A 17,620-nucleotide genomic window follows, 5' to 3' on the forward strand; every position below is an offset into this window, starting at 1 on the left:
GCGGCTCAACTCTGGCTAATTGATAAGAAGCGGCAGGCGATAGATACCTGTGTACATACAAGCTAAACGCTTCAGTCGTCGAGATTTCTGAGCTTCATCCTGCACTGCATCACACGCGACGAACGCCATTGGACCCGTTTCCTCCTCTCAATCTCAGTTTCCAGCGCTATTCGACGATTCAATTCCTTCATCTGAGACTAGACGCTTGATTCTTTCACTTTACTGTTTCTTCCAAGGCCACGGCCTGCAAACCGTCAGGATGGCTGTCAATCGGCATTGGTAGGCGTTCCCTCTGAGCAGCTCCTACATCCTCCAGCATCCTTCTTCCTCGCCTTGCTTTTAATCACTCCTCTATAAACCCCCAATGAGCTGGCCAACACGCAACTAACCCTCCTTCTTTCGCAGGGAGCAAGACAAAGAGGCCACCGTCTACATCGGCAACATCGACGAGCGCGCAACCTCCGCCATGGTCTACGAAATCATGCTCCAGATGGGCCCCATCCACAACATCCACATGCCTCGCGATCGCGTCACCCAAACTCACCAGGGCTTCGGCTTCGTCGAGTTCCGCACCCCCGCCGATGCCGAGTACGCGGCCAACGTCATGAACGGCATCAAGCTCTACGGCAAGTCGCTCCGCGTCAACAAGGCCAGCGCCGACAAACAGCGGTCCGCCGAGGTGGGCGCCGAGCTGTTCATCGGAAACCTGGACCCCATGGTCGACGAAAAGGTCCTCTACGATACTTTCAGCCGCTTTGGCCCGCTGCTGAGCATCCCCAAGGTGGCCAGGGAAGATAGCGGCGCGAGCAAGGGATTCGGCTTTGTCAGTTACGGCGACTTCGAGAGCAGTGACGCTGCAATTGCCAACCTGCACGGACAGTACATCCTCAGCAAGGAGGTTTCGGTGCAATACGCTTTCAAGAAGGACGGCAAGGGGGACAGGCACGGTGATCAGGCCGAACGATCATTGGCTGCACAGGCCAAGTCAAGAAATATCCTCCCCGAAGCCCAGCCGCTTCCTCAAGCTTTCCTAATGGCTTCCAATGCCACCGCTCCTCCTCCAGCTGCTGCGGTCCCTCCACCCGCTCCCGCAGGCTTCGACTCGGGCGCCATGGGAGGCACACCCGCTGGAGCACCGCCGCCTATGATGGGCACGCCTACACATGCCGGCATGCCCAGCGGCTTTGCTCCTCCTCCACGCGGGCCGTCTCCTTACAACAACCCCGGTGCTGGCCACCCTCCTCCAAACGGCTTCCCTGGCGCTGGACGAGGCTCGGCTCCCCTCCCACCAGCTCCTTCAGGACTCCCCGCACGACCTCCTCAGATTCAGGGCGGATACACGAACCCGGCAGATTTCCACCCCTCTGGCTACCGGCCTCCCTCGGGCGGTCCTCCTGCGGCAGTTCCTCCTCCGCCTCAAGGTTTCCCAGCAGTCACGCCTCCCGGCTTTCCCTTGCCCCCACCAGGAGCGACAGGGACGCCTCCTGCGCCTCCTGGATTCATGCCACCCCCAGGTTTCCAGCCTCCACCGGGTTTTGGTCGCCGGTGAAGCAAATCACGGTTTCTTGTTTGTTTCTGCATTTTAGCATTTAATTCTATGTAATACATAAGGTTTGGACAAGGCGGACATTGATTTCAGTTTAGGCAAGAGGAGGGGCGATGAAAAGAAATAAGCCATTTTAGACACAATACCATCAAAACATGTAATAGTCTGGGATTTTTAAAAAAGGGGGGGAGAGAAACATTTTGAAGACTCTTTCCTCAACTCAAGGACTTTTTTTTCTTCTTCTTGTATCTATATAAACACCCTGATATGACTCCTTTCCTCCCAAAAGTTTAATAACAACCATGTTCTGCATCCAGGTATTGTACAGGAGATTTTTTGGTTTGTTGTCTCGTAAGTAACAGGATCCCGTTCACTGTATAATCATCCAACAACTAATGCTCCTCCCACTGGCTAAAAAGGTCAAGTTCAAATGAAAACCAGTTGTGAAAACCAAAGCAAAGACAAACAGCAGTACCGAAAAAAAAAATAAGCCCCTCAACTCCTCCGTAACAAAACATTATTCTCTCCGTCGTAAATTGCAAAATTACACCATATCTGATTCCTGCTTTTTTCATGCATAATGCCCTTTCCACAAAACAAATCATAGACTTCGAGAAAACGCGTCTCTAGCTTCCTCTGTCGCCTTGTCCCACTCCTGTTTAGCCTCGTCTCTGTGCCCCTGTACCTCATACGATTGCGCCAGCATGCCATCAGCGACGCTCTGCCACAGGACGTTGCCGCTCCTCTGTGCCTGCTTGGCCGCCGCTCGGGCGCTCTTCAGAGCCTGCTCGCCAATGACGTTTTCGAAGAAGCGGCTCCGCATGATGCACAGCGTGACGGCAGCTCCCAAGACGTTACTAGTGACCTTGGAGCCTGCCATGGCGGCGTGTATGTGCTGCTTTTGCTGGTTGAGTTGCTGGGGAGGGTCCGTCACTATGGCGGCCATGACGTTGTGCCAAGCGGTTCGGAGATCAATGTTGGTGTGGTTAGTGCAGTGAGGCTGAAGCTGCTCGATTAAATCTTGCGTTGTCTGGTCATTTCGACAAGAAGGGTGCTGCATAATCCAGAGCCTGTTCAGTCCTGCAAGAAGAGCAATTTCTTGGTGTCCGGCTTTGATACCAGTGCTTCCCTGTTGCTGGACTGCAAATTGGTTATTTAAGAAGATGTCGAGAGCTTGCTGAAGTTGGCCAATGCCTTGGAAATATACACCCTTCAGATAGATGGCGAGTAATCTCACAGTAGGCTGCGTTGAGGGCGAGACAAGAGACCCAAGAGTTTGGACCATTTGTTTAACATCTGACCATTGGCAGTGACTCGCTGCCACCAACCCCAAGAGAACATTCAAGTATGCTTGAGCCTCTGTCCGCCAGGCTCGCTGCTTGATCGCCACGTTTAGAGGAACAGGGGCGCCGTATGGAATGCCAGCCGTCGAAGAGTCCCCTAGAGAGAGAGAGAGAGAGAGTTAGTGGGATTTGCCTCTAGAGAGAATGCGTCTCGGCAGGTAAAGTTACATGTTTGTAAGATCTTCAAGCCTTCTTTCCAGAACTCTGTTGACCTGCGCCCTTGTGAGGAAGGCTTATGAAAGTTGACCAAACCGCTGATGGTAAATCTGAATACATGTTAGAAGAATATCTCAATGGCAATCAAGGGGCATCTTGTAATGCACGTACACGAGCGACCTCAGCTCCACCTTCGTCATAAACGTCATGACCAAATGATCCATTTCGCCCTCACCTTCGCCCAAGCGAAGAATCGCCTGAGTGTCACCGCTTACAGTCTTGGCTGCAGACAACTCCTTCTTGATCGGTACCAGAAAATCAGATTTGACATTATGCCAGTCCTCGCAGTCATCTAGGCACGTCTGTAGCTGCCGTAATTTCTGGGCTGTGTGGTCCGGGTTCTGATGATGCAGGCTTGCAGCAACTTCTAGTAGCAGAGTCAACATGGTGAGCTGCGTTATCTGCACTGATGGGTCAAATTGATATTTGGCGACCTGTGCGATGCAGGCTTGTATCTTTTCCATGTTGCCGTCCTTGGCCGTCTTGAGAAGAGTGAAGCCCTCTATTAGTGAGGCGAGAACAGAGAGCGCAGTGTCGCCTCTGGTATTGGCGACATTTTGAATAGATCGTATGTTTTCGAGGGCACCAGCGTCTGTAATCCCAACACCAAGATAAAAGGAAGCTTTTAATAACCGAAAGGCGTAATACCACTGTACATGTTTAAATCTGCAGATCCTGTCAGACTTGATCATCAACCACATGGGAGCAGGCTCCAAGATTCACTTACACTTCGCAATTAGAAATGTGACCGTCTACCGCTTTTAATGCCGCTTTATGATTCCTCTGGAATAAGACCTTCAACATGAGATACTGCATGCAATACTTTAAATCAAACAAACGGTGCTAATCGATTGTATCATGTCAGCTATACATGCCAAGGGAAGCGAATCGAAAATTTAGTCTACACCGTTTTCTTTACTTACCTTGTCGCAAAGCGTAATTCCCTTTGCCAAAGCTGTCTCAGCCTCCATTAAATTCTCCGTCTCTTCCTGTAAAAGCGCAGCATATCGCAATCGTACACGCGCCTCCTCTCGCGGCGCAAGTTGGTTGTTGCCTTGCAAAGCAGCCTCTAGACACGATAGCGCCGTTGCTATTAACTCCTGGTACTCGCTCACTTGGTTTGGACACAACGCCATGGCTACATCGTGCGAGGCGATTCGCGCTTTTTCAAGGCACTCTTCTGCAATGGCTATCATTAAGGGTGCTGTGTTGACAGGTCGAGGTTTAGGTGTTATTGCAGGTGACTTCTTCGTGATACTCGGAGATCTCATGGAAAGCGAGGGTGAGTTTGTCATTGAAGAGTGTGGACTGGGTTTAATGCGACCATCGGGCGCTTGTTGAAGTACCCGAGTCGGTATAGAGCCATCTTCCTGCTTCTCTTGCTTGATTGGAGCTGCACTGGGAGGTGGCGGCTTGACAATAGACTCTTTAGGCTTTTCATGGCTGGCAACCGGGATATTCGATAACGTCGCCGTTGATATAGGTAAATAGGTCATCGACGGCTGTTTTTGAATATCTTGCATATTGACATAGTGTACCGGTTCCTGCTGGAGCTCTGAGGGATGAACGAATTGAGGTTGCTGCGGAGGATCGGGAGGTACATCTTGCTGAGGCTGCTGTTCAACGCTCTGGGTCGGCTGAGGGGCGGGAATTTGCGACTGAGGAGGTATAAGAGGCTGCGACTGAGGTATAGGAGGTTGCGACTGAGGTATGGGAGGTTGCTGTTGGGGTACAGGTACAGGAGTCTGCTGCTGAGGCACGGGAGTATGCGACTGCTGCCGCGGTTGCTGCTGATGCTGCTGCTGCGGAGTAGGCTGTCGATATTGTTGTTGCTGCTGCTGCTCTCCTTGCTGCGGTCGCTGTTGCTCTCTCTGCGGCGACGGCTGAGGCACAGGTGAATGGTATTGTGACGGCTGGGGAGTAGCTTGCGGTCGTGGGGGCGGCGGCGCGGGAGTTCGAATAGGCGATGGCTGTGGTGGAAGAGACGGCGCGGGCGACTGCGAATGATATACAGGAGATGGTTGATGTTGTTGTTGCCGATGGACCTGTTGGAGAGGCTGCTGCATCGAATGGTGCTGTTGCTGCTGGTGTTGTTGTTGTTGCTGCTGCAAAGCCTGATGAGGGAGAGGTTGGTGCGGAAGACGTTGGTTGGGAAGAGGCTGATGCTGCATCGGCTGCGGTGTCATCTGCTGCCGCTGGGGCTGTTGCTGTTGCGGCTGCTGTTGCGGCTGCTGATGATGCTGTTGCCATACGTTACTCGGCGGTAGATATTGGTTCGTCGCCTGCTGCAAATGATGGCCTTGGTGGCCTCCGACTTGCGCTGAAGCATTGTACTCGGGGTACCCGTTGAAGCCAACGTTGTATGCCGACATTGGCGGTTGGTGCTGATGCGCCGGCTGCTGGAACTGCTGCGGCTGCATGTACATGCCGTGCTGAGGCTGCCGCTGCGGGTTCTGGTGGTGATAGAACTGCTGCTCGTGGCCCATGCCGCCCGCATACATGGACTGCTGGCCATGGTGTTGGAACTGCTGCTGCTGCTGGTTCTGGCTCTGCGGCTGCGCCATCTGCTGTTGCATCTGCGGCGAGAAGTAGGCCCCAGCCGGGTGGCCGTACATCTGCTGCTGCTGCTGCTGGTGATGCTGATTCAGGTGATGATGTTGCTGCTGTTGCTGCTGCTGCTGCTGCTGCTGTTCATCGTGGCCTGGATAGGCCTGTCCCGAAGGCAGCGTCCCTCGGAACGACATCGCACCGTCAGCATCGGCCGCTGGTCTTGCTGGTAGGAGAGTGAAGCACGGCGCAGACCAAGTTTCATGCTGTCCTCCTGGTCGAGTTCATCGGTCGCTTTCAAAAAGACGGAGCAATTTTTGGCTTTTGTCGAGGTGTCTGTCGTGCGGGACGCAAGTTGAGCGCGCGTGATGTCGTTCGGCTCGAAACGCTTTGGAAAAAGGGCCCTGGTCCCTCTGTGCACTCGATATCTGCGTTCGTCGTCGAATAATTCGCGTCGCGGGGACAATAAGAGGTGTAGAATTAGATAATAAAGACAGATACAAGCGAGAAAAGAAATTGGGACTTCCACCTCCTCTGACTCTCCGAAACTCGGGAAAGGCTGAACGTTGTAAAGTCCAGAGTCCAAGTTACGCTTGCGGGAACACGCCTACTGTGCGAATCAGCCGCGCCGCGCCTTAAAAAAAAAAGACCGCCCTATCACATGGTTGGCTCAGCTGAGTGGCCCGCCAATTTTTTACTTGTACAGGCACTGCGCAGATCCGGACGTTGCTTTGGACGCCCCGAATGCTACGCCATGCCGGATGTCGCTAGATCTGGCATCTTGAAGGAGAAAAAAAAGGGGAGACATCAGTCATCTTGTTGCCTTGTATCAAGTTAGGCAGAAGAATTGCTGGTTCTGGAGTTCTGGAGTTCTGTCGTCACTATACATTCCGTATTGGTATATAGTTGCAGTGGTTGTATTGTATTAAAACAGGGTTCAAATAATTCATAAGTATACGTAGTCTGAGCTGCGGCCTTTTCTTCTTTCGCCGCACCTTCCAAAAAACTAAGTTACATGACATACATTGTAGCGTAAACAACATAATTTCTTTTGACGCATGACAACAGACCCAATTCTCTGGCAGCCATAACACAAAAACCAGAAGAGGAAAGAGAAAACAATCAAAATAAAACAAATGAACAGCTGGAAGCCAAACGCCGTGACATGCATATGCAACCATATACCTTCCAAAATCACCACTCTTTTTTTTTCTTTCTTTGCTTCGTGCGAAAGGCTCAATGGCCCAAGGTATCAATTAGTCGTTCTTCGTACTCATGTTCTTAACCAACACATGTCCATTCAGCAAACACGCACCATCGCGCGGTGCGGTCTGCAAGAACGAGACCTCTCCAAATGCCCTTTTCGGAGCACTTGATGATTGTCTCCCAGGTACCACCGTCGCTAACTTCCTCGTCCGGGGTCCTCGATCCAACGCTGATCCCTTTGCGGTCTTCTTTCCTCATAAGACGGAGAATCTTGCCTCCTGGTGTCTGAATTGCCAGCTTAGCTGGCTTCTTTCCCGCAACAGTGCCGCTAGCCGAACTACCGCTTGCACTAGAAGCGTTGACGCTCATCGCAGATGATGGTCGAGCAAAAGGCACAGGGCTTGTCGATCCAGGGTTTGATGCTGGCGTGAGAGCTGATTGTGCGCTACCTGAAAGGGAGCTGGGGTGCTGCCTGATGGCAAAGACAAAGGTATTGTTGAGAGCCAATTGCTGACATTGAGGCTGGACAACATAGATGTCGTGCCTTTGTGCGTGGGGCGTCGGATGTCGTGTGACAAATTCATATGGTGGATTCTCACCAGTGTGGATGATGGGGAGAGTAAAGGCCAGAGGATGAGGAATATCTTTGATACTCTGCATCAAGCCCCTTTTGCCAGCATAAACCTTTAAAACGCCCTGGCCTTCATCGCCGGGCAGAAGCGCCTTTACTGTGTAGCGTTTCACGCCGTTGAACCACTCAGCCTGCGCCAAGGCCTTTTTCTTGACAATATCGCCACTCTCAAACAGATCGCCATCGTTATCCTTGGTGAAAGCCCGTGCTTCAACCTCGGCCGCGATTTCAACATCGCTCGGCACGTTGAACATGATGTGGACCATTTCGAGGTCTTCTATCCTCGTCAGGCTGGTGTTGAAATCCACCAATTCGAGTCCATTCTTGAAATACGCCGGGCATGCGCATGGCAGATTCAATAGCGTATCATAGGCCACCGGAGGCACAATATGTTGCTGGTCGTGGTGCTCTGGCACATGAGTCCAGCAGATCTCTGTCGGTCGTGCGAGGAACCACCAGAGATCCGCCGACGGCCCGCTTAGGCTCGAATAAAGAGCGCGCTTGGGGTTGGAGGAGCTTGCGAGGCAAGCATCGATCATGCGCCATTCATCGTCAACAATGACTGCGTTCCACCAGTGATTCGGCCTGGGCATGACATTGAGGTCCGGTACATCACCGGGGGGCTTTCAAGTACCCCCTTACCACTTCACAATGCAGTCCAACTGCAGAGCACATTTCCATGACGAGCATGGCATATTCTTCTGCGCACCCTCGCCTTACCTGGATAGTTCGCTGAGTATCGGCATCGCCCTCAAAATCTTCTTCCCAGCATATCTTCTCAGCAACCCAGGTGAATATTGCTCGGAGCCGCTGTAGGTCACTCCTGTATGGCCTGCAAATATAAGTCTGAGCGAGCGTTGCCACTGTTGTTCCCGGGGGCGGCTCCTTCACATAACGAGAATTCTTGTCCACTTGAGAAAGATTAATCATATGGTAGTTCTCCGGTTTTTGAACAGGCATGCCATCCGCTCCTTCATCGCCTTCAATGCCCTCATAGAGCTCGTCGATAGGATTGAGGGTGGGATGGTCTTGCATCTGACAGCGCTCCATTCGCTCAGTTCGTTCAATCTTACTGATGGAGTTGGACCGGTTTACATCACGCCGGACTTGGACCCAGTCAACGCCAGCGCCAAGGCCCATTTCTCGGGCGGCGTCGCGCCTAGATCGGGCGCCGCTCAACGAGGCCATGCTTGCTCCTGGCGACACACTATGTGGCTGCTGCAGGCGAGAAAATGGCGACGATCTCACAATAGGCATATGGCCAGCGGCTATGCTTCCCCGATTACTAGCAACGCCTGTCTTGGCTGATTCAAAGATCTTCTTGAAGATGTTCCTTTTCGGTGACTTGGGCGCAACGAGACCACCTAATCCAGGGGTGAGTTCTTCATGAAAGCCTACCTGAGATATCGGTCGGGCGATGCTGCTTCCATGTCCGGCAAAATTGCTGGCGTGACTGCTGTGGTACGTCACGCCCGTGAATGGCGAATCTGGCCGATCGCCATCATCGTTGCGCATACTAAGCGCACTTTGAGTACGGTGGGCCGTCCGAGCTAAGCTTCCTGCGCTCGTAGAACTAAACCCACCAGCAGAAACACCACTCCACAGCGTCCTACCGCTGCTTTGTGTCGAAGAGCTGCTGTTGCTCTGATTGCCGGTCGAAGCGTTGGTTTGGTTTGTTTTGGTTGTATTGGTGCGCTCGATGCCCGGAATCATATCGTACACCGATCTTCGCCCACGTGGCGCTTTCTTGTCAAAGGAGACCAACTCCCCGACCGTTGACCCAGCAGACGATTTGGGTCGAGGGTAAGGCTGGCCTTTTGGAGGCGGAGGCGGAGGTTTGTCGTCATCTAGGTTCTCTGGCATACTGATGCTGTGCTGGTGCATTCTCGAAATCTGCTTCTCCATCCTTTCCACATAATTGCTCAGCTGGGACGGGTCGTAAAATTTTTCACGATTGCCGTCTTGCTGAGAGGTATTTTGTGATGATCCTCCGCTCCAAGTCTCATAGCCTTCGTCGGGACTCAAAACACCTACTGACGTCAGAGGCCTAGCAGCCCTCTGCCGTGACTTTTGTCTCTGCTGTGGCGGTGGTGGGGATACCATATCAAAGGACTCGGGAGACCAAGGATCGAACTGTCTCTCAGGCGACTGCGTCTCTCGGATCCCTCCTAACCCTTCCAATCGATCCAGCTGCTGCATTACTCCATCCATGGCTTCACGTAACGGTGACGGCGTCATATGGCTCCCCTCCATTGATGGCCGATGAGAGCTGCCACCCCTAGGTGTGTGGTATCCGTCCCTCTGGTTTCCATAACCATCGTCATATGAGGTATACGACGCCTGCCTTGACGTATTCTGGAGATCGGTATAGGAGCCATTGGAAGGACGCTGACTTGGCTTGTAGTGATCATATGAAACAGCGGAGCCGTGTCTTGGTATTATATCTTCTGCGTTGTATGAGACGGTAGAGCCGTGCCTCGTTATATCCGCTGGATTATAGGAAACTGTCGAGCCTTGTCTCGCTATATCTGCTGGGTTATAGGAAATGGTGGAGCTTGGTCTTGAGATGTCGCGCGGGTTGTACGAAACCGTAGAGCCAGCTCTTGATATTGACTGATAGTTTTGGGTTGCATCGGTTGAATCTGCCCGCGCAACGTGCCTATGAGGGGGCGGTGCCGGAGGCGGTGGAGAATCCCCTCGGGATATATTCTCTACACGACTTGCTGGACGGCCAATAGACGGCGCCGGTGATGGAGCTCTTGATCCATAGCTACTGGCAGGGAAAGGCGCAGGAGAAGGGGCGCGAGCGATATCTTCGTGAGCACTTCTTGCAAGGACAAGCGCAGTGCTTGGATTCGGCGTCGAGTTTCCTCTGGTTCGCGACGTTACAGTCGCCTCCCGTGAGGGCTTGTCTTGCAGCCGTGATCTCGGTGTTTCTCGAAATGTTTCCGGCTGTTTCGCTGTTGTATAATGCGGTGCTTTTGCATAGGCCTCAAATGGTTTCCGGAAAGTTCTCGATTTCTGCGGCACAGTCTTGGGTCCCGACGCTGCTATATTGGGCGGTACTGGGCTCGGTGTTTTTGTTGGCCGAAAATCCTCTGGCAGCACTTCGACGAAGTTGGATGGAAAAGAGCCAACAGTCCTCCGATCTCGAAACAGCCTGCCCACCCACCACGAGCCGTCTCCTGCATTCAGACATTCGATCAAGTCGCCTTCGATGAATCCAAGATCGCGTTTCGACTGCACACAGATGTTAGCAATTGAGCGCATGTTAGTGGCACACCACCAAATCACAAACCTCTCCTCCCCAAGAATAGATGGCTCGGCACCAGCACGGAAATCGCGAGGGCAGCGGCGGCGGTGATAAGGCCATCATGTCGACGAATGTGCCGCGTCCGTGTCGCCTAATTGACCAGCTCTGAAGACGTGGGAGAGCAACCGGGTGAGAGAAGAGGAAGAGGACGGAAGAAAAGGCAAGGAAAGGGCAAGGGAAATTATCCCCGTCGTTGTTTATCCCTTGTCTGACAGAGCAAAATGTCGGGCGACAGGTGTGGGCAGCTGATGAACCGACGCGTTCGGATCCTCGCCGCCTCGCCAGATGGAATCAGGCTGGGCCCTCGAACGCAGCCCGATGACGCGATCTCGACCGGTGTCGCTGGTAAAAGCGTTGGAAAAAAAAAAGCCCAAAGTTTACAGACGGCGCATGTTCAAAATGTGCGATACAGCGGCGGTATCAAAAGCATGGTAGCCCAGGCAGACTCGTGTTGATGTCAAACGGGGGTGAGCTCGGCCGATAGCTTGGAATGCGGTCTCTCAGCGAGGGAGCATCCAAGCACCGCAAAAGGACAGGCCCCGGTACCTCTGTGTACAGGCAGGGCAGGGCAGGCTAGGACGAGAACGAGCAGCTCACCGAGACTGTCTGGCGCAAACAAGGCTGGTGCTGTGCTGTTGTGTTGTGTTGCAGCGTATCGCGGACGCTGGATTGGGCGCTGCATCAAGCGAGATTGCAGCAAGGCATGGACGCAGCTGGAGGTCCGCTTCTCAGCATATCCCCGGTGGCTGGGAACTACGGGACTGGCCGACGAAAAGCTGCCGGCGAAGCCTTGCAAGGGCCGCTGGGACAACAGAGGGGCAGAGGGCGTTGCCGTGACAACTCTGGCTGTGGCTGGCGGAAGGGAGGGCGGCCCCTCGTGTTAGCGCCATCGCACGGTGCATGGCGCTAAAGGATCAACTGAAAGGCCAGGCGCCAATGGCGAGCTAGATCTGGCGCGGCGGGTGGCTGGGGATCGCGGTTCCATGGCGACGGCTGCAGCGCTGCAGCGTAGCGCAGAGCCTCGAGGCCGCCCCTTCACAGCGCTGTACTGCGCGCTGCAGCATGATATGGACGGTGTCAGAATTACGTACTGGACATGCTAGTCGTGCTAGACGTGCTAGACGCCGGGCAGCTCCGTTATGACGATCCAATGACATTTGCGACCGCGCCGGCAGCAGAGAGACAAGACCGAAGTACCTGTATGTACACCTGCCTGCCTGCCTGCCTGCCTGCCTGCCCGCGACAGGCTGTGCTCCGTCGACTTGCACAAGCTCGCTGATGCTGCAGAAGCTGAAAAGGATTGATGCAGTGCTTTCGTGCATTGGCGCGCCCACGACCTGAGCAGCGGCTGCATCTTGTTGATCCTCGCTTTCCGCGGCATCTCATCTCAGCTGCGCAGGGCGTTTGCGCGTTTTTGCTGCACGTGCCGCACCCTCAATCGCAAACCACGGCAACAACCTAAAATTGCATCGCCAGACCATATGGGCCGAGCTTAATCGGCGCTGCGGCGGCAGTACCCAGCAGGTACCTGCTAGCAGTCCTGTAGCGGTTTCTGATCCAGCTCAGACTGACTCTGGGCGGAACCGTCAAAGAAAGCTATCCCAAAGCGGAGCATTGTAAACAAAAGCTACCCCTAGCTGAGCGTGGCTCCACTGCCCTTGACAACCGACCACTCATTCGTGCTCTCGTCAAACTGCTAGCAACACTTGGCCGGCGAGGTACTTAGAGCGCTGCGACCTGTGTATTGGCCTTGGGCTCCGACCGTTGACACCTCTTGATCCGATCGCTCTTGGCTTCTGCCGGCTCCAGGTCTGCGGCAAGTCCCACCCGTTTGCTCGAGCTGCCAGAAGCGAGTATCGATTCCCAGGATCTGCCCCTGACCGTTCGTGCTGGCTTCCAGAAGAGGGCCAAATTAAAAGAACAAGATACCTAATATCGCTTGGGCTTCGCCAAACATGGCCGATGACGAGGGCCTTGCGGACCGCTATCAGGTGCTAGAGGAACTAGGCCGTGAGTCTCATCGGTGATCCGCAGTTCATGCGCTGTCGTGGATCGCATCGCTAACTCAGGGGCTCCAGGTGGAAGTTTTGGCGTCGTGTACAAGGGAATCGACAAGGTCACTGGAGAGACTGTGGCTATCAAGCATGTAAGCTTTTGTCTTCATTCGGCCGACCAAGTGGCTGCCCTCTCTCGGTCAAACAGAGCCCCATTGACTAACCTCTTCATCTGCGCCAGATTGATCTTGAATCCAGCGACGATGATATTCAAGACATTCAAGCCGAAATTGCTGTCCTCAGCACTTGCGCTAGCTCCTACGTAACCCAGTATAAGGGCTCGTTTCTTCGAGGGCACAAGCTATGGATCATCATGGAATATTTAGGTGGCGGATCCTGTCTTGACTTGGTGAGCATAAGCCATTTCCCTCCCGTCCGTCTTCTATCCCTAATCAGTCGCCCTGCTGCAGTTGAAACCAGGAAATTTTACTGAAGCTCACATCGCCATCATTTGCCGCGAACTTCTTCATGGAATCCAATATCTGCATTCGGAAGGCAAGATCCATCGCGATATCAAGGCGGCAAATGTGCTGCTTTCAGATGTCGGCAAAGTGAAGTTGGCCGACTTTGGTGTTGCCGCTCAACTCACAAACATCAAATCTCAGCGGAATACGTTTGTCGGCACTCCGTTCTGGATGGCCCCCGAGGTGATTCAACAAGATGGATACAGCTTCAAGGCGGATATCTGGTCTTTGGGCATCACCGCAATGGAGATGGCCAACGGAGAGCCTCCTCTTTGTCATATCCACCCAATGAAGGTGCTTTTTCAGATCCCCAAAAATCAGCCGCCGCGACTAGAAGGCCATTTTAGCAAAGAGTTCAAAGATTTCGTTGCTCAGTGTCTCACTAAAGAGTGCAATCGACGACCCAACGCCAAGGATCTACTGCGACACAGATTTATTCGCTCGGCTGGCAAAATTGAGGCTCTTCAAGAGCTTGTTATGCAGAGACAGATGTGGGATGCGAACCGGAATCGCCAGAAGCATCCGATTTATTACCAAGAGACGCTACAGCCTATTTCAACCAAGGGCGACGACAACGAAGCATGGGTATTTGACACTGTAAAATCGGTGGCATTACCGAAGCAGCCAATCGCCAAGCAGCATAAACAATCTTCTGTATTTGCAACAGCTGAAGAAGGGTTGCGCAAGTCGGATCTTGACGAAAACTCGCTGGGTTCTTCGTCTCCAGCCACAAGCACCATCCGGAAATCGACAGTCCGGCGCGCTCCTTCTATCGTGCAAGTCCCCTCAGCATACGCTAATGGCTCGCCTCGAAGCGCAATAGTAGCTCCAAAGAGGCCTCTCCAGCCTGATACGTCTTTTGGAAATTCGGGATCGACTATGCGTCTTTTCCGAGGAGCCCCATCAGATGGCTCAGCTGGTATGCGTGGTAGCAGGAGTATGTCTCCTGATGACGATGTGTTTGTCGATGAGAATATTCCTCCACCCGTGGTTCCATCGGCCGAACCCCAGAGTAAGGAAGGCCTTCTAGGGCGGAGGCTACACTCTAAGGCAGTAGAGCCTACGCTTGCAGAGCTTCATGCGCAAGCCTCGACGGCGCAGAAACGCGAGGCCATAGCTAAGCTATCTGACGCATTTGCGGCGCTGGATGCTGTTGATCCTGAAGGGACGTATCATCTCATGAACAGCCTCGTCGCCGCCATGAGCCAAGATAACAAACTGAACGCGGCGGTATTTCGCCAGTCTATGCAAAAGATTCCGAGTGACGGCACTTCTCAAGGGACGGTGATTGTTAAGAACTCTACTCCATCCGCGAGCCCTGCCAAGATAGTGCTAAGCCCTCACCTCCGAACCCAACGTCGACGCCAGCTTGAGTCGCCGGTATCGAAAGAGTCTCTCAGAGAGCAAGATAAAGCAGCAATCGAAGAACATTATCCTGGACGAGAAGCACAACTGGGCATGGAGCATTGCAAGCAGCTATCAGACGTACTCTACAATCGTTGGGCAGATGGTTTACGCATCCGGTGGCCAGCTATCTAATCCGGAACCAAGAGCCGACAATTATGTGTGCCTTTTGGGTGACACGATTTGAAACGAATTTAATAGATGGAATGATATCGTTAGACTTGTCGTGGCAAGAAAATCAAAGCCAATAAAAACGACTTGTACGATTTCAAATGCGATATAATGAGCTTGCATACCGATACCAACCGTAAGATGATGAGCTATCACTGGAGGGGCGTTTAGGATCTACGAATGTTTAGGAAGCTCGGCCTTGATATTGGAGAAGTAAAAAAGAAAATGAGACACACATGTTGGAGTGGACCATTACTTTTTTCATTTGCGTTTTATTCTCTACTTCTCACTTTTCTCTTTTCTTTAAATCTTCTCTTCTTCTCCAATTATTATTCTTTTCTCATTAACTTTTTTTGCTTATTTGTTGCGTTTGGAGGAAAAGGCGTTTGGGAGAATGGTTACAATCGATTTCTTTCTACACGGATGAATGTATATATGATGCACACATGATTACCATGTTATGAATGCACCTATCATGAAAATTGGCTTAGTTTGCTACATAACAGTAAGACGATGTATTGCGACGTGATTATGTCTTCTTTAAGTAGGGGAAAATTTATCCAGCACCCTAGTTCTGTTATCCAGCATGCCGGCTACTGCTACTGGTGCTACAAGTGCTACTTTCAAATATATATAATATATGCAATTAAATATTATATAGATATAGGCTAACTACCTTCTTAAACTGCAACTGGGGTGCTAGATAGCCAAGTTACGGCGCCGGATAGCCAGTCCCTTTGAAAAAAAAAAAAAAAAAAAAAAAAGATTGCCGGTTTTCATTGAGGGCAAACCCACGCATTATCGCATGGCGCGACGCTTTTATGACTCCGTTGACTCGAGCCCCAGTTTGATCCTCCAGTCTTTGAACTCATCTGTCAGGATATCGCCATGGCCTGTTTCCTCTGCTTTATATACTTCAATAATGGGCGAATTGGCTCGTCGAGAAATTCTCCACACGCCTTCGTCATTGACCGTCTGCATGAGCCCTATTTGTAAAATTGGTAAGAATAGATGGAAAGAGAGGAATAAAACATGAAGACGAAGGAGAAAAAGAAAAGATGGGCCTACAATCTAAGAAGGCAGCTGCAAAGTTGACGCAAATGTCTGCGTTCCAGGCCGGGTTCGGTCGCGCATTTACCGTCTGCGGGATATTGTGCGTCTCAATCTCCTTGATATCTACGAGGATGCCGTCACGCGTGCGGAAGCCGACGATGATCTTTGGGACACCCAACAGGAATGACTGGATCCAATATTTCATGAGTTTGCGGTGGAAGTTTTCCATGTCGCCATTGTGGCGGATCTCGGCTGTGGTTTTGAGCTCAACCCAGTTGATGGGGCTTCCTTTGTCTTGAGGCTTGGAGTCCCATACTGTTGATTGGCGTTGCATTTAGCTTCAGTATTCATCTATAGACTCATGACGGCGAGAGAATTCACTAGGAGACTTACTTGCGTCGACTTCGCCTCCTAGACAGAGGGTAGCCTTGCCGATACCTGTTCGGACAATGGAACAGTATTGTTCTTTGTTGTTGACGATTTGGCTTTCACGGGTTTCGATGAAGTCTCTTGATGTTTCGGCCCAAGGAGATGGGAGTGTAGATAGCGTCTCGAATTTATACCCTTTTTTGGTGAGTTTATTGGTAAATGATTACGGCAGCAGATAAATGCCTATGCTCACCCCAAAATTGCATCACATCGAGAGGTGGCCCTCTTCGAGGCTTCCCGCGGTCTTCGTTTTGCCTTGAGAGCATCTTGTGCTCGTGGTTTTCTTCGATGAAGCTATACCAGAGTCAGCAGCCAGCTAATAGTAGGTAACTTCGTTTCGCGCCACGCACATTGTGCCCTATAAAATAGCATCATGGTTAAACATACAGCTAAAAGCCAGTGGACGTATCAAGAACGAACATACCTGATATAAAGTGGCATTCATTTCAAAACTACTGTATGTCAGATGGGTGTTTTGCGATGACGTCTGAGGTGGGTGGAATGGAATGCTACCCGTCAAATCGTTCAAACGGCGCAGCCAATATCTAGGACAAGCAATTGTGAGTTACAAAAATACTGAAATTTGATTTCTTTCGTTTATTTTGGGATTGATAAACCAGGAATTGAGTGGTGCCGAAATGTGACGATGCAAAGGACAAAATAAGCAGTACCTTGGTCATCATGCCTCTCCATGTGACTATATTCGCATCTATCCTGGTCCTAGTCTCTTGCTCATGAGAAACAATGGTTTTCAGCAAGCTGTCGAGATGTTCAGCTTTGGAATCGTCATGCTTGACAAAGGTATCGAATCCAAGAGAGAGATCCGCCCCAAGTTGAGGAGGATAGTAGTATTTTATAGATGAATCATCGGGGCGATATTCATGATTCTCATCGTAGGAGAAGCACGCAAACTCCTATTCAGACAACCTGTAAGCTTGTGATTGACGAGAATAAAAAAATTTGAAATCCCCCCTTTTTTACAGAAATCAATATGCCAGGTGCCACATTTCGGCACAACGCAGCTTCTTCCAAGTACATCTACTCACCTTAGGCCTCCGCACAGGCTGACTATCGCCTGAAAACCGCATTACCGGCTCTATAGAGAAATTGGAGGCCATATTGGGAGCCGCAGGCACAGACAATCTGAAGCTACCGCCATATACTAGATAACAATGCTCGACAGGCGACCTGTTGGCATGTGAGACGTGCAAATAAGGTGAGTGAGAGAGGTTGATCTTAGCGC

General features: G+C 51.7%; 6 protein-coding genes across 7 annotated transcripts; 2 read left to right on the forward strand and 4 right to left on the reverse strand.

The window, feature by feature from the left end:
- Positions 1 to 80: 80 nt before the first annotated feature.
- Positions 81 to 1,782, forward strand: TrAtP1_011265 (uncharacterized protein). Its single transcript, XM_014084465.2, has 2 exons — positions 81 to 279; positions 406 to 1,782. Exons 1-2 carry the CDS (start codon positions 260 to 262, stop codon positions 1,547 to 1,549), a joined length of 1,164 nt encoding a protein of 387 aa, XP_013939940.1. The 5' UTR covers positions 81 to 259; the 3' UTR covers positions 1,550 to 1,782.
- Positions 1,783 to 6,388, reverse strand: TrAtP1_011266 (uncharacterized protein). 2 transcript variants are annotated; one of them, XM_066115037.1, is made up of 5 exons: positions 4,029 to 6,388; positions 3,833 to 3,948; positions 3,217 to 3,771; positions 3,058 to 3,155; positions 1,783 to 2,986 (listed from the first exon to the last, which is right to left on the reverse strand). In XM_066115037.1, exons 1-5 carry the CDS (start codon positions 5,847 to 5,849, stop codon positions 2,148 to 2,150), a joined length of 3,429 nt encoding a protein of 1,142 aa, XP_065971134.1. In that variant the 5' UTR covers positions 5,850 to 6,388; the 3' UTR covers positions 1,783 to 2,147. The 2 variants fall into 2 exon arrangements, with proteins under 2 accessions (XP_065971134.1, XP_065971135.1); XM_066115038.1 differs by having other exon boundaries at positions 1,783 to 3,155.
- A 545-nt stretch (positions 6,389 to 6,933) lies between these two features.
- TrAtP1_011267 (uncharacterized protein) lies at positions 6,934 to 8,082 on the reverse strand (the record flags this gene model as incomplete). The annotated part of the gene is made up of 1 exon (XM_066115039.1): positions 6,934 to 8,082. One exon carries the CDS (start codon positions 8,080 to 8,082, stop codon positions 6,934 to 6,936), a length of 1,149 nt encoding a protein of 382 aa, XP_065971136.1.
- Positions 8,083 to 8,101: 19 nt separating this feature from the next.
- On the reverse strand, positions 8,102 to 10,865 carry TrAtP1_011268 (uncharacterized protein; the record flags this gene model as incomplete). The annotated part of the gene is made up of 2 exons (XM_066115040.1): positions 8,102 to 10,729; positions 10,788 to 10,865. 2 exons carry the CDS (start codon positions 10,863 to 10,865, stop codon positions 8,102 to 8,104), a joined length of 2,706 nt encoding a protein of 901 aa, XP_065971137.1.
- A 1,634-nt stretch (positions 10,866 to 12,499) lies between these two features.
- TrAtP1_011269 (uncharacterized protein) lies at positions 12,500 to 15,488 on the forward strand. Its single transcript, XM_014083491.2, has 4 exons — positions 12,500 to 12,812; positions 12,881 to 12,948; positions 13,038 to 13,205; positions 13,267 to 15,488. Exons 1-4 carry the CDS (start codon positions 12,758 to 12,760, stop codon positions 14,857 to 14,859), a joined length of 1,884 nt encoding a protein of 627 aa, XP_013938966.1. The 5' UTR covers positions 12,500 to 12,757; the 3' UTR covers positions 14,860 to 15,488.
- Positions 15,489 to 15,528: 40 nt separating this feature from the next.
- Positions 15,529 to 17,598, reverse strand: TrAtP1_011270 (uncharacterized protein). Its single transcript, XM_066115041.1, has 9 exons — positions 17,424 to 17,598; positions 17,049 to 17,291; positions 16,891 to 16,922; positions 16,802 to 16,829; positions 16,728 to 16,735; positions 16,571 to 16,671; positions 16,342 to 16,512; positions 15,964 to 16,263; positions 15,529 to 15,881 (listed from the first exon to the last, which is right to left on the reverse strand). The coding sequence occupies exons 1-9, from the start codon at positions 17,493 to 17,495 to the stop codon at positions 15,715 to 15,717; spliced, it is 1,122 nt and encodes a 373-aa protein (XP_065971138.1). The 5' UTR covers positions 17,496 to 17,598; the 3' UTR covers positions 15,529 to 15,714.
- Between the last annotated feature and the right edge of the window lie 22 nt (positions 17,599 to 17,620).

Source organism: Trichoderma atroviride, chromosome 6, assembly GCF_020647795.1.
Source record: "Trichoderma atroviride chromosome 6, complete sequence".
NCBI lineage: Eukaryota > Fungi > Ascomycota > Sordariomycetes > Hypocreales > Hypocreaceae > Trichoderma > Trichoderma atroviride.